This window comes from Amia ocellicauda, chromosome 12 (genome assembly GCF_036373705.1).
Source record: "Amia ocellicauda isolate fAmiCal2 chromosome 12, fAmiCal2.hap1, whole genome shotgun sequence".
Taxonomy (NCBI): domain Eukaryota; kingdom Metazoa; phylum Chordata; class Actinopteri; order Amiiformes; family Amiidae; genus Amia; species Amia ocellicauda.
In genome coordinates, this window is record NC_089861.1 from 18,134,388 (window position 1) to 18,156,750 (window position 22,363).

General features: G+C 44.3%; 1 protein-coding gene across 3 annotated transcripts; it reads right to left on the reverse strand.

Annotated features, from left to right (window-relative positions):
- Nucleotides 1-2,808: 2,808 nt before the first annotated feature.
- On the reverse strand, nucleotides 2,809-20,674 carry LOC136764471 (SLAM family member 5). 3 transcript variants are annotated; one of them, XM_066718584.1, is made up of 8 exons: nucleotides 18,642-19,109; nucleotides 18,348-18,372; nucleotides 18,098-18,172; nucleotides 14,069-14,371; nucleotides 13,178-13,447; nucleotides 11,556-11,828; nucleotides 9,267-9,404; nucleotides 2,809-4,110 (listed from the first exon to the last, which is right to left on the reverse strand). In XM_066718584.1, the coding sequence occupies exons 1-8, from the start codon at nucleotides 18,738-18,740 to the stop codon at nucleotides 4,076-4,078; spliced, it is 1,218 nt and encodes a 405-aa protein (XP_066574681.1). In that variant the 5' UTR covers nucleotides 18,741-19,109; the 3' UTR covers nucleotides 2,809-4,075. The 3 variants fall into 3 exon arrangements, with proteins under 3 accessions (XP_066574681.1, XP_066574682.1, XP_066574683.1); XM_066718585.1 differs by lacking the exon at nucleotides 9,267-9,404; XM_066718586.1 differs by lacking the exons at nucleotides 18,098-18,172; nucleotides 18,348-18,372; nucleotides 18,642-19,109 and adding an exon at nucleotides 20,616-20,674.
- Between the last annotated feature and the right edge of the window lie 1,689 nt (nucleotides 20,675-22,363).

Genomic DNA, 22,363 nt, shown 5'->3' on the forward strand with positions numbered 1-22,363 from the left:
CATGGACTCAGTCCAGCTCACACCGCACTGACCGTAACTCCGCTCTGTGAGTAACACACACTCACTGTACACTGTCAGCTGGAACACGGTGACTGTCTTCTGCTGTCCTGTGTTCTGCACTGTGTACTCCCCAGTGTCCTGTGTGTCCAGGCCTGTGATCTGAAAGAGTCCAGTCTTGCTGTCCCAGAGCACTGTCCCTCTGAAGCTGTCCTCCAGTGCAGGGGCTCTCTGCCCTTTGACTACTGCTCCAATATTTCTGCCTCCATATATCAAGAACCCTGAGTCTAACACTGGGGCTGGGAGAGAGACTGCCCCCCCCACAGCGCCCTGCAGCCTCACTGCAGACTGAGGGGAAGACGGGCAGATGCCTGGAAAGGACAGAGGAAATAAACATGACATTAGAAACAGGGAACACTAGTCAACTGTACAACTGTGCAGCGTCTCCACACAGAGCAGATCAACTGCAAAGAACAGGAACAGAAACAAAGATTCAAAAAAACAAATTAATGTGTGACCCTGATCAAACCAAGATCCTCCAGCTAAGATAAAAATCAATGTATTTGATGAATAACAAAAACAATTATTAATTATTAATTAATGAGTAAGAAGAAGAATTAGAGTAATGTCTATATGGAAGTATACTTATTAGGCTGGTCCTTACACTGATATGGATTTATTATTGCAAATTATTATTTATTAGTATTATCACAATCAGCAGTAGCAGTATTGCAGGCAAAAGGTCAGTCAACCAGCAAACGGGGTTCAAGGGACAATCCAGGAGTCATTATCAAAGACAGCAAGGTCAGGAACAGGCAGTCTGTACACACAAATGAAGGGCTCAGAATTGTTTCTATACAGAAAGCAAGACTTTACAAAAACTGGAAGGAACAGAGGGATATATGTAGAGAAGGCTGAGGGAGCAGATAGCAGAGCAGTGGGGTGCTGGACCAATAGGAGGGAAGAATGTAAATTAAACTGAATGCACACATGGCTATGGAATGTGATACCAGAGACAGGATTAGTATTCTGTTGGTGAGGTGAGGACATGACAGTTATTAATTCCAATTGTTAATTAATCACATAACTAATGACATATTAATGCTATTAGACATACACTCACCTAAAGGATTATTAGGAACACCATACTAATACTGTGTTTGACCCCCTTTCACCTTCAGAACTGCCTTAATTCTACGTGGCATTGATTCAACAAGGTGCTGAAAGCATTATTTAGAAATGTTGGCCCATATTGATAGGATAGCATCTTGCAGCTGATGGAGATTTGTGGGATGCACATCCAGGGCACGAAGCTCCCGTTCCACCACATCCCAAAGATGCTCTATTGGGTTGAGATCTGGTGACTGTGGGGGCCAGTTTAGTACAGTGAACTCATTGTCATGTTCAAGAAACCAATTTGAAATGATTCGACCTTTGTGACATGGTGCATTATCCTGCTGGAAGTAGCCATCAGAGGATGGGTACATGGTGGTCATAAAGGGATGGACATGGTCAGAAACAATGCTCAGGTAGGCCGTGGCATTTAAACGATGCCCAATTGGCACTAAGGGGCCTAAAGTGTGCCAAGAAAACATCCCCCACACCATTACACCACCACCACCAGCCTGCACAGTGGTAACAAGGCATGATGGATCCATGTTCTCATTCTGTTTACGCCAAATTCTGACTCTACCATCTGAATGTCTCAACAGAAATCGAGACTCATCAGACCAGGCAACATTTTTCCAGTCTTCAACTGTCCAATTTTGGTGAGCTTGTGCAAATTGTAGCCTCTTTTTCCTATTTGTAGTGGAGATGAGTGGTACCCGGTGGGGTCTTCTGCTGTTGTAGCCCATCCGCCTCAAGGTTGTACGTGTTGTGGCTTCACAAATGCTTTGCTGCATACCTCGGTTGTAACGAGTGGTTATTTCAGTCAAAGTTGCTCTTCTATCAGCTTGAATCAGTCGGCCCATTCTCCTCTGACCTCTAGCATCAACAAGGCATTTTCGCCCACAGGACTGCCACATACTGGATGTTTTTCCCTTTTCACACCATTCTTTGTAAACCCTAGAAATGGTTGTGCGTGAAAATCCCAGTAACTGAGCAGATTGTGAAATACTCAGACCGGCCCGTCTGGCACCAACAACCATGCCACGCTCAAAATTGCTTAAATCACCTTTCTTTCCCATTCAGACATTCAGTTTGGAGTTCAGGAGATTGTCTTGACCAGGACCACACCCCTAAATGCATTGAAGCAACTGCCATGTGATTGGTTGGTTAGATAATTGCATTAATGAGAAATTGAACAGGTGTTCCTAATATTCCTTTAGGTGAGTGTATACTTCCTACACTGGGCAGGATCAGGAGCCCACAAAGTATTAGAAATTTAAATATGTGATTGCAGCAACAATCCCCAATGAACTTGTCAGAACTGGAGCAAATTCGCAAGGAACAATGCGCAAAAATTATACCACCCAACTGTGCAAATCTGGAATAAACCTGAATAAAAAGACTTACAGCAGTAATTGCTGCCAAAGGTGCTTCCATCAAGAACTGGCATAGGGGGGTGAATACTTATGCAATCAGTACAATTGAATCTATATATATTCTATGCAATTTTTGATGCCATTCAAGTTGTCAAACTTGTCATACAAGTTTTGAATTTAAAAAGTTAATTTAAACTGTGACATATTTAGTAGGGGTGAATACTTTTGCCAGGCACTGTATATATATATATATATATATATATATATATATATATTGTTCAGATGCTTTGTTTCATATACTGTTCACATCAATTACAGACACAGGTGAGAAATAATGTTTCATTTATTGTAGCAATTGTTTTCCACAGGTTTCCATGTGTATTAGGGTGTATTAGACTAAGACATATTGCGTATTAAAACACACTGCTGCTGTAAAACTGCTGCTACTCCTGCTTAATATTATTAGCAGTAGCAGAAGTACATAAGTAGCCATAGAAAGAGCAGCATAGTTGTACTATTACTTCTTCTACTATTACTACTACTAATAATATATATATATATATATATATATATATATATTTTGAAATACATATTTTAGTTGATCAATTATGAAATAACATACAGGCCCATCCATTTCATTACAAGTGAGTTTGAATCCGAACTTGTCAGCTAAGAATAAGGTTCTATGTTCTCCATTTTTCCTTTTATTAACGTAGTATAATGAGGCAGCTGTGGCATTTTTTATAGGTGGGGTCCTCAGTCAGAATCTGGTTAGGAAAGGGGTCCTTGGATAGAAAAAGTTTGGGAACCCCTGTCTTTGCAGACACTGTTATCCATGGCGTTATCCAGCACCGATATATAAGAGCATTATAAAATAACAATAATACAAATCTAAACATAATACAATTACAACTTCAAAATAACACAAATGTACAGGAAAATACAGTAAATACAAAATACAAGTTCTACATCCTGGGAAGTGATATTTATTTATTCATCGCTGCTTACAATTTGTAACAAATTATTTCCTGTCTTATTATTATAATAATTATTATTTCCCTCTAGTTATTCTTGTAAAGACTTATTTTCCTTGACTATTAAAACATTAATTTTGCTCACACTGGTAGTTTGATGGAGTTCAGCTGTATTTTTTAGTATCAAACAAGACGTTTGTAATCTGAGAGGGGGGGGGGGGTTAAAGGCAGCCTGCAGGAAACTCACTGCACAGACTCCTGTAGACTGAAAACAGCTCAGCAGTTATACATCATTATTAGCTTTATTATTATTATTATTATTATTATTATTATTATTATTATTATTATTATTATTATTATAAGAAATTATACACAAGAAACAGAAAAATTGTCAAATCGAAATAGCAGGCGACTTTCCAAGCTGTAAATGCAGGTGTTGCATTGTGGGAAATCTCTGTAGAGAGTGCAGGTGATGCTGATGAGAACAGCTTGTCTCCAGCGCTGTGTAGCAGTCAGGGAGGGGGAAGGACAGCAGCTGGACTGAGCGCAGTCTCTGAGGTGTGTCTGTGCGTGTCTGGGTGTGCGTCTGCCTCTCTCTCTGCCTCTGGCTGCTGCGGCTCACTGGGCGCTTGTCATTTCGAAGGCAGAAGTACCTTTATAAAGAAGGAATAAACAAGCCTAGTCAGCGCCTGTCTGTGGACACAGCAGGACACACTGAAACTGTCCCCACTGACCTCACCTGTGGACACAGCAGGACACACTGTAACTGTGCCCACTGACCTCACCTGTGGACACACAGTGGGGACTGACCAATTATGTTACACATATATTGCAATAGAGAATAAAACATGAATATATATATATATATATATATATATATATATATATATATATATATATATATATATAAAAAATATATATTTCCGCTTTTCAGAAGCCCATTCACGGATTGTAGTTTGTTGTAGAGTAATTTTGCAATGTGTGTGTGTCATCTTTTCTCAGAAGACAGCTAGTCTGTGGTTCTCTGTAGAGTCCAGTTAAGATTGGTTTGAAACCAGTAGAGGAACAAGCTGAGCCTCAGAATAAATGGTTGTGAAATGGAAAGGAAGCAGAAGTATAAGCAAGTGAAGCCTTAGAGAATAAACACTTTCTCTCGTGCTTTAACTGTGCTGTGCTGAACTACACTGGACTGTGACAGTGCTGCCATTTCCACTGTGAGGCTGAGACATCACTGCAGTGCAGTGCAGTAATTCAGCGCAGTGTCTCAGTGTAGGTGCAGTAATTCAGTGCAGTGTCTCAGTGTAGTGCAGTAATTCAGTGCAGTGTCTCAGTGTAGTGCAGTAATTCAGTGCAGTATCTCAGTGTAGTGCAGTAATTCAGTGCAGTGTCTCAGTGTAGGTGCAGTAATTCAGTGCAGTGTCTCAGTGTAGTGCAGTAATTCAGTGCAGTGTCTCAGTGTAGTGCAGTAATTCAGTGCAGTGTCTCAGTGTAGGTGCAGTAATTCAGCACAGTGTCTCAGTGCAGTGCAGTAATTCAGCGCAGTGTCTCAGTGCAGTGCAGTAATTCAGCACAGTGTCTCAGTGTAGTGCAGTAATTCAGCACAGTATCTCAGTGCAGTGCAGTAATTCAGCACAGTGTCTCAGTGCAGTGCAGAACACAGGGCAGCACAGCAGAGTGAATGGATGAAGACAATACAGAGCTACAGTAAAGAGCCACATTATCAGTGTGAAATGGAGAGAATGACATTGAGTTAAAGAGACGCATCATCATTTAGCCGGTCAGCGTCCTCTGAGCTCCTGAAGAGGATCACACTGCTGCACAGGGAGTCTGATCTGCTGCCCTGAGGACTGATCCATCATTCTGGATCAGCCAGTCTTTTTCTATTAGAGCCTAAAACACAAAGTCAAAGAGTGTGCAGATGTATAAAGACACACACACTCACATACATACATAGCCAGCTGAGAAGTCACTCAAGTTGCCGCAGCTAAGTATTGCATTTTCTCATGATTTTCCTACTTTAGTTAAGTTACATTGATTGTTTACGTGGTTTGTTGTTTAGCTACAAATTGTATATCTTGCACCTGTGTAGTAAGAGCAGCGACTGTTTGTTAGTGAATTTAGCAAGTTACTTCGCATCACTTGACACGCCCTGTCTGCAATCAGAAGCGTTACACTGTAGGCTGTGATTATTTAGCATTTGTTTAACATTACTACGAGCTATTGTTCAGTGTAACTGCGTGTGTCTGGCACTATCTTTATCTGTATTGAGATATTAAGCGGCCATTAATTGTGCTATTGGCAGTCCTGCGTGGGAGGGAGGGCCATCCTGACCAGCCTTGTGTCATTCAACCCAACACAGGTGTGCACTGTCTTAATTAGTTACAGGTGTCGTATTTAACCGCCCCCCACACCTCTGCAGCAGCAATCAGTGCCAGCAACCTTCAGTGCCCCCTTACGAAGGGCCCCATCTCCAAAGGGCAGGGACTCTAGCTGCGGGACTTCAGCGAGGAGAAGACTGTGAGGAGACGCCGCACAGCAACAGCAAGAAGCCATGACGATCTCTCCAAATCCCGTCCTGCTCTCTCCGTCTTTTCGACATGCACCTGCGCGCCATTGCTTCCCTAATCCCTCTAACCTCATCTCCCTGCCTCTCCCCTCCTCCTCCTCCCTCCCCTCTACTCCACTCCACTCCACTCTCTGGAGGCCTGTGGAACTGCCACTCAGCTTCCAACAAGGCCGACTTCATCTCTGCCTTCGCCTCCCACCAGTCTCTGGATTTCCTTGCTCTCAGCGAGACATGGATCTCCCCAGACAACTCTACCAGCCCTGCTGCACTATCCTCTCTGTTCGTCCTGTCCCACTCCCCTCGTCTTACCGGGCGGGGAAGAGGAACAGGGCTCCTGCTCTCCCCTTCTCTCCTCTTCTCTGTCCCCCCCCCTCTCCTCTATCTCGATCCACAGCTTTGAATTCCATGCAGTGGAAATCACCTTTCCCTCTCACCTCTTCCTTCTAGTTCTCTACCGTCCCCCCAGTCCACTCACCTCCTTCCTGGATGAACTCAACTTTCTTCTCTCCTCCCTCCCCTCGCTGTCCTCACCTACCATCCTCCTGGGAGACTTCAACATCCACCTCTCCAACCCTTCCCACTGTGCCGGATTATTCCTCTCCTTCACTCCTTTAACTTCTCTCTCTCCCCGTCTCCCCCCACTCACTAAAAGGCCGTCCACCAGCTTGACCTCATCTTCTCTAGAGGCTGCTCCCTTTCAACACTATTTGTCACACCCATGACATCTCGGACCACCACTTAATCTCCTTCTCCCTTTCCCTCCCCTCCCTCCTCACTCCACCCACTCTCTTACCCTCCATTGACTGTTTTTCCCATCTATCTGTCAACTGTGCTACCTCCTCTTTGTTCTCCTCCCTCAACTCCTCCCTTGATTCTCTCTGTCCTCTCTCATGTCTCGTCCTGCCCGTCCCTCCCCTCCTCAGCCTTGGCTCTCTGCTGTTCTCCGCTCAACCCAAACTAGTCTGCGTGCCACAGAACAGAAGTGTAAAAGGACCAAACTCCCAGCTGCCCTCGAAGTCTACCGCTCTCTACTGTCCACATTCTCCTCCTCACTCACCTCAGCCAAGAAGTCTTACTTCCAATCTCTCTTCGAATCCACTGTCAACAACCCTCGCAAACTCTTCTCCACCTTCTCCTCCCACCTTCCCCCCCCCTCCTCCTCCCCCATCTCTCACTGCTGATGATTTCGCCTCCTTCTTCTCCTCCAAGATTGCAGACATCCGCAGGCTTTTCAATACTCCACCCTCCTCTCCCATCACACCCAAACCTCCCACCAATCAAGCTTTTCTTCATTATCACCTCTCTCAGATGCTGAAGTTTCTGCTCTCCTCCTACGTCACAAACCTACGTGTGCCCTGGACCCTCTCTCTTCTCGCCTCTTCCAAGCAACCGCTCCTGATCATCTCCCCTTCATCTCGTCCCTCCTCAACTCCTCACTCCTCTCTGGCTGTTTCCCCTCTCCATTTAAACAAGCTGCTGTCATCCCACTGCTCAAGAAACCAACCCTTGATGCCACCTCTCCTCAGAACTACCGCCCTGTCTCCCTACTCCCCTTCCTCTCAAAGACTCTCGAGCAGGCTGTCCACCATCAGCTCTCTGACTTTCTGTCCCAACACTCACTCCTTGATCCTCTGCAATCCGGCAACCGGTCCTACCAAGTGACATGGCGAGGTTCCTCATCCACCCCCCAACCTCTCCTCACAGGCATTCCCCAAGGCTCCGTCCTGGGTCCGCTCCTGTTCTCTCTCTACACTCGCTCCCTGGGCCTCCTCATCGCATCCCATGGTTTCTCCTACCACTTCTATGCTGATGATGCCCAGATCTTCCTGTCTTTTCCCTCTTCTGACCCTCTCATCCCCTCTCGCATCTCTTCCTGCTTGTCTGCTATTTCCACCTGGATGCACTCACACCACCTCAAGCTCAACCTCTCCAAATCGGATCTCCTGTTTATCCCCCACTCTTCCTCACCTTCTGCTGACCTCCCCATCTCAATCCCCTTGGAATCCACCACACTCTCTCATTCTTCTTCCGCTAAAAATCTAGGAGTCACCCTCGATCCTGCGCTCTCCTACACCCAGCACATCACCACGCTGACACACACCTGTAGATTCTTCCTGAGCAACATATGCCGGATCCGTCCCTTCCTCACCGACTACTCGACTCGTCCAGTCACTGGTCCTCTCCCGCCTAGACTACTGCAACTCCTTCCTGGCCGGTCTGCCTGCAACTACTACCCGCCGCTCCAGCTCATCCAGAACTCTGCGGCTCGTCTGGTATTCTCTGTGCCACGATTCACACACGCTACTCCACTGCTCCGCTCCCTCCACTGGCTCCCGATACCAGCACGCATTCAGTTCAAGACATTGACCCTCACCTACTGCTGTCTCGACCACACTGCACCAAGCTACCTTCAGTCACTCGTCTCTCCATACATCCCCTCCAGACCACTGCGCTCCTCCAGTGCCAAAAGACTAACTCTGCCTCCTCTCCACTCTCCTTCCTCCAGAGCCACTCCTTCTCATCCCTGGCCCCTAAATGGTGGAACGACCTGCAGAGTCCTTGACCTCATTCCGGTGCTTACTCAAGATGCATCTTTTCCGACAGTACTTGTAATATTAGTCCTTTTATCCTTGCTATATAACACTTCACAGTTTTATTTGCTTCTTGTGTTTTTGATTTGTTTTCCTCCTTGCTCCCTTTCCCGTAGCCCTTGACTGTGACCCTACATCTTGACAGCACTTAGCTTTTACCGTCCAGGATGTAGGACCTCACTTACTGTACTTGCCTGTGTAAATTGTAAATTGGAATTTGTAAAATGTATTATATTTTGAATTGCTATGTTTTAGTTAAATTGAATTTGTAATGATTGATGCCTTTTACTTAACTGTATTTTTGCACTTTGTTTTGCACTTATGTTGTAAGTCACCCTGGATAAGGGCGTCTGCCAAGAAATAAAAAAAATAAAAAATAAAATAATAATAATAATAATAATAAAATAAAATAAAATAAAATAATAATAATACACTAAGCAAGAGAGAGCAAAACTGGAGCTACGGGCACACACTGATACTGATGCAGGGAGCACAAACACACACACGCACGCACACACAGACACATGGAAAGATTGAAAGAGAGAGGCACATAGACAGACAGCAATGGAGACAGAGAGAGAAAGAGACATACACAGATAGACAAACAGACAGACACACACTCACACACACACATTGACAGACAGACACCTGCCTTTCCTCTGCTCTCTCAGTCTCCTCTGGTCGTCTGTCATGCGACTCACAGACAGCACTGCCAGCACTGTTGGAGCCACAAACACAGCAATGACTCCAATATTCACATACAGCAGAGTAGAGAAGCCACTGTCAATGTCTGTGTGAAAACCGGACACAAATAACAGGGGATGAGAGAGAATCTCTGGTTCCAGTTGTGTCCGGGCTTTATTAAGTTCAGGCACGTCAAGGGGGAACACAAAAACAGAAAAAACAAAAACAAAACAAACACACAAGCGTGCACAAACGGGGTGCTCTGGGCAGACAGGGGTTATAGACTCAGTCCTCCTTCTCAGCGGTTAGCTGCCTCCGTCGGGGAAGGAGAGGGATTAAATAGAGAAAGCACAGCTGCCACTGACATCACAGTCGCCTCGGTGCTCATTGCCCAAAGCCGTGGGTCCGCAGCCTGTTAGTGAGGGAGTGACAACACAGCTGCGACACATGAGCACCTAATCAGTGAGCGTCAGCAGCAGCGTCCTGTCACAGAATGTTACAGAGGAAAGAGAGTAACGCACAACACTGACTGACTGTACATTACAGCTCACTGACACTGCACTGAGACACACACTGGGGTTATAGTGTAGACACACTGGGGTTATAGTGCAGACGCACGGACTGACTGCACTGAGACACAGACTGGGGTTATAGTGTAGACACACTGACTGCACACTACAGCACACTGACACAGCACTGAGACACACACTGGGGTTATAGTTTAGACACACTGACACTGCACATACACATATATACACTCAGCAAAAAAATAAATGTCCTCTTACTTTCAACTGCTTTTATTTTCAGCAAACCTAACATGTGTAAATATTTGTATGAACATGAAAAGACTCAACAACTAAGACATAAACTGAACAAGTTTCACAGACATGTGACTAACAGAAATGGAATAATGTGTCCCTGAACAAAGGGGGGTCAAAATCAAAAGTAACAGTCACTATCTGGTGTGGCCAGCAACTGCATTAAGTACTGCAGTGCATCTGCTCCTCATGGACTGCACCAGATCTGCCAGTTCTTGCTGTGAGATGTTACCCCACTCTTCCTCCAAGGCACTTGCAAGTTCCCGGACATTTCTGAGGGGAATGGCCCTAACCCTCACCCTCCGATCCAACAGGTCCCAGATGTGCTCAATGGGATTGAGATCCGGGCTCTGCGCTGGCCATGGCAGAACACTGACATTCCTGTCTTGCAGGAAATCATGTCCAGCGAAGGTGGTTTGTGTCCATAGGCGACGTTGTTGACGGTGATGTCTGGTAAGGACCTGCCTTACAACAGGCCTACAAGCCCTCAGTCCAGCCTCTCTCAGCCTATTGCGGACAGTCTGAGCACTGATGGAGCGATTGTGCATTCCTGGTGTAACTCGGCAGTTGTTGTTAGCTGTTAGTGTCTTAACGACCGTTCCACAGGTGCATGTTCATTAATTGATTATGGTTCATTGAACAAGCATGGAAAACATTGTTTAAACCCTTTACAATAAAGATCTGTAAAGTTATTTGGATTTTTACAAAATTATCTTTAAAATACAGTGTCCTGAAAAAGGGACATTTCTTTCTTTGCTGAGTAATATACTCACACACATACACACAAACGCAAGTATGCAGATACACACACTTACCTCAAATGCACTCTCTTTTTCACACACAAACACACACACACACACACACACACGAATGTCAAGGGGTTGACAATTACCTTTTCAATTTTAAAAACAAAAAAAAACATTTTACAATGTTCAATGAAAGAATTGGCTACTTTATTTTCTTTATTTCAATAAGTATGTGCATGAGGATTGATTACTGTCTGAGTGTGAATGTACAGATACTGTCCTACTAACCATAATGTGTGTGTCCACAATGTTCAGGTAGAGAAGTGTGTAACTGTCCAGTGTTTCCCCCAGAAATTCGCATAGGCAGGGCGGACTGTTACTCAACTGTCCCAGGTGGGGGTTAGTGGATTGTTGGGTGGGTGTCATAGCGAACGAGAGCGGTTGGCGGATCATGCGAACTTTTACGCTTTTGTTTTTAAGGTGCTTTTTTGGGGGGGTTGTCCAAGTGCGGCTCATGAGCCTGGGCTCAAGCCACCCCCCCAGTATAGGTGAAACACTGCTATCCCATTGTCTGTCTGTCTGCCCGTCTACAGAGCAGGTCTAGCACAGACAATAGCAGTTCTGCCTGTACAGAAAACTATGAATACATTCAGTAGGAGCTTGGTGTCTGCAGGTATCTGTACAGTGACTCACCCAGGCAGTGCTCTCCAGGGTTGACTGTGACTCTCTCAGTGCTGATGGGGTTGGTGGCCACACAGCTGTAGGAGTGAGAGAGTCCTTCTGTCTCCAGAGGGAGAGTCAGGGGGGTGCTGAGATCAGGGGAGCTGCAGTGGTTCAGGGGCTTCTCCTCCCCCTCTCTGTACCAGGACAGGGTCACCTCTCTCCCATTGGCCACAGAGCACAGGAAAGGGCAGCTCCCAGCACTGACCTGTGTCTTATTGGACACCTGAGGTCTGGACACATTGTCTGTAGACAGAGAGAGAGACAGCAGCAGTGATACCTGCAGCCCTGCTCAGTGCACACTCAGTATCAATTCAACACTTTTTCAGACATTAAAATGCTTGATTCATTTCACATTCATAATTACAATCATAAAATATACATAAAACATCTTAAATTGAACACTATTTATTCTTCCGTAGTACATAGGAAATTCTCCACAGGTGGAAACATGAAGGGTTTTACACCGATTCACTGTTTCAGACACTTTTTCTGTATTGAATAAAATACAAATGAAAGTTAACATGCATTCGTCACCGCATATACAGTTTATTATGAATATGCATTGTATGAGTGGATCATTTTTCATTCATTTTGTGGCTTATTTTACTTTTATTCATGTTAAAAATAGTCAGATATAGAATTGGTGTTATGTAAAGCCCTTGATGAATATAAGCTAGCACTCAGTATGAATTGATTAGGCTAGCATTGATTATATAATTGTTGATTATGAATGCGGCTTGTTTTGGGGATATTTGAGGCGCAGTGGTGGGGAAATCAATAAACTGTCAATGATCTCAGGTGTTAATGCCAGTATGGTTTGATGGGAAATTCTGATATTAAAAGGCTGTGATGATGCTCCCAAATCATCACTGCTACATTGTTGCATTTTCCCTGTGGTCAGACACCACAACATTGTCACCTGTATCTCTGCTACAGTGCTGCGGAAGAAACTGCATTTGTGACTTGTTCAGTAACCAAGAATATTGTCGCAATAACTCTTCATCATCATTCTGCTGTGACACGTCTTTTCTCTCACGGAAGCTGCGCTCAGTCATCTTCTCATTGCTGCCGTCTCCCAACTCCTAACTAGCTAGGAGTCCTCGTGAGGTCCCCTAAATGTTGGTTGAGTTAGGAGTACTTTTATTTCTAAATAATCTTTATGAATAGTTTTTACTCCAGTAAAAGTAGGAGCAAATTGATGTCACTCTGAGATATTTCAGGCACTTAGGACCGATTTATCACTCTCAGACGCTTTATGAATACACACACAGCTGCAACATGACAGGAATTGCACCACACTGACACTGACTGCAACGCACTAACTGCACCGCACTGACACTCACTGAGACACACTGGGGTTATAGTGTAGACACACTGACTGCACACTACAGCACACTGACACAGCACTGAGACACACTGGGGTTATAGTGTAGACACACTGACTGCACACTACAGCACACTGACACAGCACTGAGACACACTGGGGTTATAGTGTAGACACACAGACACTGCACTGAGACACACTGGGGTTATAGTGTAGACACAATGGGAGCACAGTTACCCACAAGGCAAGTATCTTCTCAGTCACTTACTGAAGCAGTGCTCCTCAGTGTTGACTGTGACTCTCTCAGTGCTGACGGGGTTGGTGGCCACACAGCTGTAGGAGTGAGAGAGTCCTTCTGTCTCCAGAGGGAGAATCAGGGCGGTGTTGAGATCAGGGGAGCTGCTGTGGTTCAGGGGCTTCTCCTCCCCCTCTCTGTACCAGGACAGTGTCACCTCTCTCCCATTGGACACAGAGCACAGGAAAGAGCACAGCAGACTGACCTGGGTCCTTCTGAACACCTGAGGTTTGGACACACGGTCTGTAGAGAGATAGCAACAAGAAATTCTAGTCAATCAGTATTCTTAGCAACTCAAATATACATTTTGTCACTGTATCAACACTCATGAAAGAGTCTCCAACATTATAGTTTATTCAGAGGAATAGACCAGTGACACAGTAATAAAGCCATTGACCAGTACAGTGTCCCAGTATAGACCAGTGACCAGTACAGTGTCCCAGTATAGAGCAGCTGTACCACACTGTGCACCACACTGACACTGACTGTACAGCACTGACACTGACTGCACTGTACTGACACTGACTGCACAGCACTGACACTGACTGTACAGCACTGACACTGACTGTACAGCACTGACACTGACTGTACAGCACTGACACTGACTGCACCGCACTGACACTGACAGTACAGCACTGACACTGACTGCACCGCACTGACACTGACTGTACAGCACTGACACTGACTGTACTGCACTGACACTGACTGCACCGCACTGACACTGACTGCACAGCACTCACACTGACTGCACAGCACTGACACTGACTGCACTGACACTGACACTGACTGTACCACACTGACACTGACTGCACCGCACTGACACTGACAGTAACTCCGCTCTGTGGTGAGAACACAGACACTCACTGTACACTGTCAGCTGGAACACTGTTGTGTCTGAGACGTTTCCTTCTGTGTTCTGCACTCCATATTCCCCAGAGTCCTGTGTGTTGAGCTGTGTGATGTGGAAGTGTCCAGTGCTGCTGTTCCAGGTCACTTTCCCTTTGAACCTCTCCACAGGCATGAGCTGCCCATTGATCACTGCTGCCATAGTTTCAGTTCCTCTGTACTTGAGGAAACCCTGAGTTGTCACTTGGGCTGGGAAACTGACAGTCTCTCCAACAGTGGCTTTCAGCTGCCTCTCAGACTGGACAAGAGATGGACACAGCCCTGGGAAAGAAAGAGAGAAACTGCATGTAACAGTGTAATACAGATAGTGATGGACTGGTAATCTCAAATGAGTGGCAAATGCCAGAACTGCTGGTCTAGTCCCAGGCTGTTTGATTGGTAAATCAAAACTGTAATGTAATATTTTGTATTAATAATATGATGGATAATTGCAATGTGAGTGTTCAGAGGCTTGCTTTCTAATTTTTAAAATAAAATACCCAAAATCATTTGAGGTAGATTTTGTCTTATTAACGTAGAAATTAACTTATTTAATTGCAAAAGTGAAAAGTCCAGAGTGGGCTTATAAGGTACATATGCACCCTTTTAGCCCACATGTGTCCAAAAATGAGCCCACAAGGGTTTTAACAGTAAATTCTTCAAATTGTATTAAGCACTTTATATTTTATAGATTATTGAATTCAGACCTCAAATAACCAACCTAACCAATTAAAATTGTATTTTTATATTATCTGAGACTAATTTCCATCAAAGGGATTGTTCCATTGCTCTCAAAGCCACCGATGATGTTCTCTGGCTTGAGACCATAGAAAGCACATCTAGTTTTGCAGGGATTTCCTCCTTTCACATTTGGTCCCTGCTAACACAGGAATGGCAGCACAGTTCTTTCCTCCATTACCTTTTGACTAGGGATGCACTGATCAATCGGCCACCAATATTTCTGACCGATATTTCTGTCTGATGGTGCTGCTTTTATTGCGTCTAATTCAGCATCCGATTTGTTCAACTCTTGTACCTTTAACAAAATATGAATGATGTACATGGACTGCAATACAGTTCACCCCTGACCTGCTCTCATTCTGTAAGTCAATAAATAATAGGAAAATATTGGTATCAGTATCGGCCAATCTAGTTATATGAATATTGGATATCGGCCCAGAATTTTCATATCGGTGCTTCCCTGCTTTTTACTTTACCAAACACTGTCTTGTCCAGTGGCTGGAGGATGTGGGTGAGTTGAGATGGGAGCCGAAGAAGCAAAACCCAATTTTCTCTGGCCTTGATCGCAAGTGTCACGAGTGGTGTGTGACGTAATGAATCACTAATTGGGTTGATTTATCACTGATTGATTTGTGTATTTATTTTTCCTTGTTTACCTTTTATTGTTGTTGCACTTATTTCACTTACTATTTGCGTCGGTTTATTATTTGTTATTGGTTGTGTTGGTGGTTTGATTGTTTTTATATTTGTTTAATTATATTATTATTTGGATGGGTTTATTGGTAAATTGCTGCGCACAGACCATCGGTAGACATTCCCACGTGGATTCCCTGGTCATCAAATCAATCGCTTTCACCTGTCCCCCTAACCCAGTGAATCGGCTACAAAAGCCTCGGAGTCTCCTTTCTCAGAGGAAGATATCGGTGCAAGCAGGAAGCGGGCAGAGCAGCGGGCAGAGCAGCGGGCAGAGCAGCGGGCAGAGCAGCGGGCAGAGCAGCGGGCAGAGCAGCGGGCGCAAAATCCCCAAAGACCAGGGTAGGAGGGAAAGGCAGAGATGCAGTTTGTGTAAACAATAACTTATACTGTGGATTACAAATCGTTAAAGAGAAACTGGACGGGACCGGAGGATCCAGTGTGGAGGTGACTGACAGAGAGCGAGCAAATGGCGAGAGGCTCGTGAAAAGGTTGGTACTGGAAACCGAGGCTATAAACTCCGCAAAAAGTGGCCACCAGCTGCATTAAGTCCTGCAGTGCATCTCCTCACGGACTGCACCAGATCTGCCAGTTCTTGCTGTGAGATGTTATCCCCCTCTTCCACAAAGGCACTTGCAAGATCCCAGACCATTCTAGGGGGGAATGGCCCTAGCCCTCACCCTCCGATCCAACCGGTCCCAGACGTGCTCAATGGGATTGAGATCCAGGCTCTTCGCTGGCCATGGCGGAACACTGACATTCCTGTCTTGCAGGAAATCGCGCACAGAACGAGCAGTATGGCTAGTGGCATTGTCATGCTGGGAGGGTCATGTCAGGATGAGCCTGCAGGAAGGGTACCACATGAGGGAGGAGGATGTCTTCCCTGTAACGCACAGCCCTCAGTCCAGCCTCTCTCAGCCTATTGCGGACAGTCTGAGCACTGATGGAGGGCTTGTGTGTTCCTGTTGTAACGTGGTTAGTAGTTGTTGCCATCCTGTAGCTGTCCCGCAGGTGTGATCTTCAGATGTACCAATCCTGTGCAGGTGTTACACGGGGTCTGCCACTGTGAGGATGATCAGCTGTCCTTCCTGTCTCCCTGTAGCGCTGTCTTAAGCGTCTCGCAGTACAGACATTGCAATGTATTGCCCTGCAGTCCTCATGCCTCCTTACAGCATGCCTAGGCACGTTCACGCATCTGAGCATGGACCTTGGGCATCTTTCTTTTGGTGTTTTTCAGAGTCCGTGTCACGGGTGGGGCGTGACTGGCCATTGGCATTAATTGATCACATTTATTTATTTATTTTCACTTAATTGTTTGCGCACTTTATTATTCACGATTGTGTTATTTATGAAGTATGGTCGCTTTTTCCTGTGCCCTACTTTTCTATTTAGTATTTAAGACCAGAGAAATGGCCATTCAGGTGAGAGCAATGGACTACTGAGCAGGACATCTGGCGGAGAAGGGAACCGAGGCGCAGTGCTGGAGTGAGTGAAGGCTGGGAAAGCGGTGAACGGCGCGGATTATAAAGGGATCTTTGGAAACCACGGACACTGGATTGCTGGGGATGACCGCGCAGGCTACGGAGCGTTAAGTACCCGGTTGTAATGCTTCAGAAGGGAATAATTGGAAAGGAGAAGCCACACGTTGCAGAGGTTGAACTTTCTTTATTGAGACTTTGTTGAGATCTCTGCCGGTTTGCTTTGTGGAGAGGGTTCCCTGTCCTGGGGCTAGAGACTTACCTGCTGTGATTCATTTTTCGGTCTTTGTGATGCACACGGGTGACTGCGGGATGGAAGAAAATACATTAATTAATTACTGAATTGGTGCAATCTGGGCACTTATTAATACTTGTCCCTACCTGCAGTTGTTGGGGTTCCAGTTGGCCGACGGGGTTCCAACCCAGCTGCCAAGAGACTCGTGTTCTCCGAGAGGAAGGGGATTCTTCCGTGTGTGTCACCTATTGTGAACAGAAGAGACTGCTTTCTGTGTTTTATATTAGGAGATTGGGTTTTATTCCATTTAGTTCTCTTGTTATTCTGGGTTGGGTTTTTAGTGTTTTATGTGCCCATTTTTATTAAAGGCATTTTAATAGGTTTTAGAATGTTAGGGATGCCAATTTCCTAGGGTTCTGCGCTAGTACAGTCTTCATGCCCTGTTCTAGCTATATATAATAAATTGGTAATTTTGTGAACTTGCCTTCCGTGTGGTGGTGTTCTGGGGTCCGGTCGAGCCGCCCGGGGGGAGGATTGACTGGGGTGAACGAGGTCCTCTCCTCAAACAAAAGAGGTGGCGTGGTCGTGAGCGTGTCCCCCCTACGTACCCCATAGGCGGTGACTTCAGTAGAAAGGTCTCTTTAGTGTCCCCAGTTTTTATAACTGGGCCCTTAATTGCCTACCATCTGTAAGCTGGTACACAGGTACATGTTCATTTACAATAAAGATCTGTAACGTTATTGTTTTTACAAAATCTATCTTTCAAATAGTGTCCTGAAAAAGGGACGTTTCTTTTTCTGCTGAGTTTATATGCATTGTAGAATTAAATGCTGGAACAATTATCCCATTTAATTGTCTTACTCAGGTATTGATTGCCTTTCCCTCTGCCAGAGAGACTGTCCATTGCAGTGACAGGGTCTGCTGCAGCAGCCGCATCTGAAGGGAGGGAGACGGATATTAGACTTTCCTCCTTTTGTAGGACTTGTTTACATTGTTTCGTTTGCACAGCCCTTCCCTTAATCTCTTCCTTGTAGGACTCCCAAATCTTTGTCTTTCAGGCACACGTACGATAAGGGAAGGTTCCTTGAGTACAGCGGTGGTGTGCACTCACCTGCAGGGTCTGTGTGCGGTGCCATCTGTGGGGAATAAATCAAGAGTTTGAGATCAGCATTTAATAGTGACATTTTAGATGTATATTGTATTAGAATAATTTTATTTTTGTTCATGGTTAGGATTTTAGTTGCCCAGATATATTAAAGGCATTTTAGCTAGTTTTATTAATTACAATTACTATTATAGAACCTGTGTATGTAATTTAACTATGATATCTTGTGTGTACTTTTGGACTGAACAGACTCTGTTCCTTGCATCAGTCCTTCATAGTATAAAATTAACTTGTTCTTACCTTACTCATCTGTGTTGTGGTGCCTTGGGGTCTGTTGAGCCTGCTTGGGGAGAGAATCTTATTGGATGTGACATAAAGTGACGTAGTCGTGTTTGCCATGGTCACCCCCTAGCACCCATAGGTGGTGACACAAGTGCCAGGGAAATATCTGAGGCATGACTGTCAAAAAATCAAACTCTTGGCAGTCCCATGTCGGATCTCTGGCAAAAACAGCTTCTCAAAATACTCTACTCTAAGAATACTAAATTTATTCTTCTGTCAGTCCACCCTAAATTCACAGCAAGCTTCCATCATGTTATTGTAGTCCCTACTCTACCCATTTTGTCCCCATAATGAAAATAAGGTAAGTAGTTCAGTTCATGAATGAAAAGGATGCATTCTGAGTAATAATTAAAGGCTTTTTTAATATGAGGTACAATGGGTTCTGGTCTTAGTGGGCTTATTAAGAACAGCAGTGGTCCATGTGAAATTAACCTCAATGCTTTTTAATAGTGTATACCTGTAATATCTTTAAAGATATTATATTCGTTTTTACAACTTAGACCATGTTTATTGTTGGTAGAACAAATTAAATTATTCTGCTTTCAAGCCATGTGCTAATGGGCTTTTCAAGGACACTGTTAATTTTAAACCCATATGACAAAAACTTGTAGATTATAATAATTGATAGAACATTAAATATTGTTTCATCTGAAGAAGCTTCTAAAATGTTTTGATTTACTATGGTCACCAACCGTTTTTCTCAATTTTTGTTCTACTGCATCTATCTATGTGACCATCATTCTGACTGTCCCGCGCTAGCTCCAGAAACTCATGAAATCTATATTTTTAATACAAAATGGAGCTTTTAAATCCCCAGCAAATTCATCATGTTTTCTCTTAAATTTTACAATTCTTAACAACGCTAATCAAGTTTGGCCACCAAATTCAAGAAAAATTGCTTGGGAGGGCCCCTCATAAAGCAAAATGTTGGGGTGACTTCTAAAAAGTCATGCATAACTCAAGAACAAAAAATATGATTGACTCCAAATAAAAGTAACATGACACTAACAGCTTTGTATATTTGCTGTGATACAGATCATCCTTCTATAAAAAATAAATGAGCTGGGCTTATATGGTACATGGGCTTAATTGGGTAACTTCCCCAACTGCTTAACGCTGCCCCTTCAGATCGAGGCCCCAGGCAATTGCCTAGTATGCCTACCCCCTAGCTATGCCTCTTCCTACACTTACAGTATTTTGCCTGCTAGGGCAATTTATTTTGAGACCTATTTTGTTGAAGGCTTATTATTATTTGTTTGGGACTGTTTCTTTGAGAGAGGGAAATTGGAGTTAAAAATTATAATAAAAAATGAAAATTAAGACTGACATTGTATATGAAAGTTGTTTGTTTATATTGCTTTATCTGCTAGAGAGCACACACAGGATCCAGACGGTCAGCAGCTGTGCCGGGTTCCCATTTTCATGCTTCCACCATGTCCATGGGTTGAATACAGTACACTGACATATTTTCTTTGCAGGTTTTGGTGACATTCAACGACAGATCATCAGTCTTGAACGTAAAACATAAAATGTTTTTAATGTAATTTGTAATTAATCAAAATGTGACATTTGTGGTATGGGATGAATACGTTTGCAAAGTACTGTGTATATATATTGTATATATATGGGTCAGATGAAGAGTGCTTTCATATGTTGTTTACATCAACAACAGACTTAATATATTAGAAATAGTGTCCTTTATTGCAGCAATTGCTTTCCATGTGTATTAGGGTTATGAACTTACAACTAAGACATATTGCATTTTACAAGTCACTGTCACAAAAATAATCATACTTCCTAACTTCAGCTACAGAAACTGCTGCTACTTCTGCTTATCATTATTACCAGTAGCAGATGTACATAATTAGTCCTAGACATAGCAAGCTAATAGTTGTACTATTATTATTTCTCCTAATAAGAATAATGTCTTACCACAGAAGCAGGCGAGGCACAGCAGAAAGACCCTTATATATCCCATTGTGTGAAGTGTCTCTGCTTCAGTGGGACTCAACCCTAGAGGCTGCAGCTTTATAACTGGCCCTGCCCAGCTGTCCAGCTCCTCCCACCTTGTCCTGCAATGCTTCTCTCACTGTGTCAGTGCAGCACTTATTCCTGCAGAGATAGTCCAGCTACTCCAATACTAGGAAGTCATGTGCAATATTTATGTATTCATCACTGTTTACTATTTGTAACAGAATATTATGAATGTCCTGTCTTCCCTCCAATTTTTTAAGCAAAATAAAGGAATACCCTTGACTGTTAAAACCTTTATTTTGCTCCCACATCATTTTATTGATTTCAGCTTAACTGTTTAGCCTCAGAGAAGACATTTGTAATCTGAGAGACAAGAGGAGATTAAAGGCAGCCTGCAGGAAACTCACTGCAGAGACTCCTGTAAACTGAAGAGAGCTGAGCAGTTATACATCATTACCAGCTTCATTCCTAGAAATGTTATCAAGTCTAAATTGAAGGCAACTTTGCAGTTTCCAAGCTATATGTGCAGGTGTTGCATTGTGGGAAATCTCTGTAGAGAGTGCAGGTGCTGATGATGAGAACAGCTTGTCTCCAGCGCTGTGTAGCGGTCAGGGAGGGGGAAGGGCAGCAGAGTGTGAGTGGCTGGAGGGGCTCATCCTGCACTGGAGCCTGACTGAGAGCTCAGCACTGCAGGACTGCTCCTGTACACTGAGAGAGAGAGAGACTTTTGACTTCTATCAGACTATTGTCTGTTTGCAACAAGCAATCATTCATACAAAAGAAACCCTCACACAAAAAATACATTTTTCTCCTTTGTTTGTCGCCCCCCCCCCCCCCCAACAAACAGTGTTAACTCCATCTCTGATCTTTACACCTTTTAAGAAAGCAAACCAAATAAACACAACAAAACAACCATCGAATAATAAAACCCAATAAATTAATGGTAAAAACCAGCTCTGCTTCATACAGTTTGCAAAGGGCATCATTAATACACCAGACCTGTTCAAAACTCTCCAAATAGTTCATCAGTCTGTAATCATTAAACTCCAGTCTGACTCCACACTTGACCAGCATAGCAAATACTCTCACTGCATCCTCCCTGCCCTGCCCTCCCCACACACTGTTCTTCCTGCTCTTATAGATGGCCATTTTGGCCTGGCCCAGCAAGAAGTTCGCCAGCTGGTCCACATGTCTGGTCTTTCTGGTGTATCTCACCCCAAAGATAAAAACCATTGTGTTAAAAATCAGGTTAAGATCAGTAAAAAGATTAGTTAAAAGACTAAAAATGGGTGACAACCGGGAGCATGTGCTAAAACAGTGAAATACGGTCTCTCTCTGAGCACAGAATGTGCAGGCGTCGGACACAGCAGGGTTAAGAACAGTAATAAAAGAATTGACAGCAATAATGGTGTGTAAAACTCTCCACTGCAGATCTCCAGCTCTCTTATTGAGGGGGGGCTTGTACAGGCTGCTCCAGGCAGCTCAGGAGGAGAGCTGGCCCTGGTGCGGCACCTTCACATAGACCCATGGCATAGGTGGAACAGGCAAATGCTAGGGGCGCCGTCCATTCATAGGGGCGCCCACAGGGCTGGCCCTCACATTAGGCAAGATTAGGCAGCCGCCTATGGCTGCACTTGAATTTGAGGCAGCATTTTGACAATTGGCTGCGGCCCTCCAGTGCCCCTGACGAACGCTGTCAGCCTCCC

Bases quoted from the DNA above. Each gene is read 5' to 3' on its own strand.
- LOC136764471 (XM_066718584.1), bottom strand. From the start codon at position 18,740: ATGGCAAACACGACTACGTCACTTTATGTCACATCCAATAAGATTCTC. The intron at 18,173-18,347 runs GTGAGTGCACAC...CCCTCCCTTCAG, and splicing joins ACCGCACACAGACCCTGCAG to ATGCGGCTGCTGCAGCAGAC. The intron at 13,448-14,068 runs GTGAGTGTCTGT...ATCTCTCTACAG, and splicing joins GTTCCAGCTGACAGTGTACA to ACCGTGTGTCCAAACCTCAG.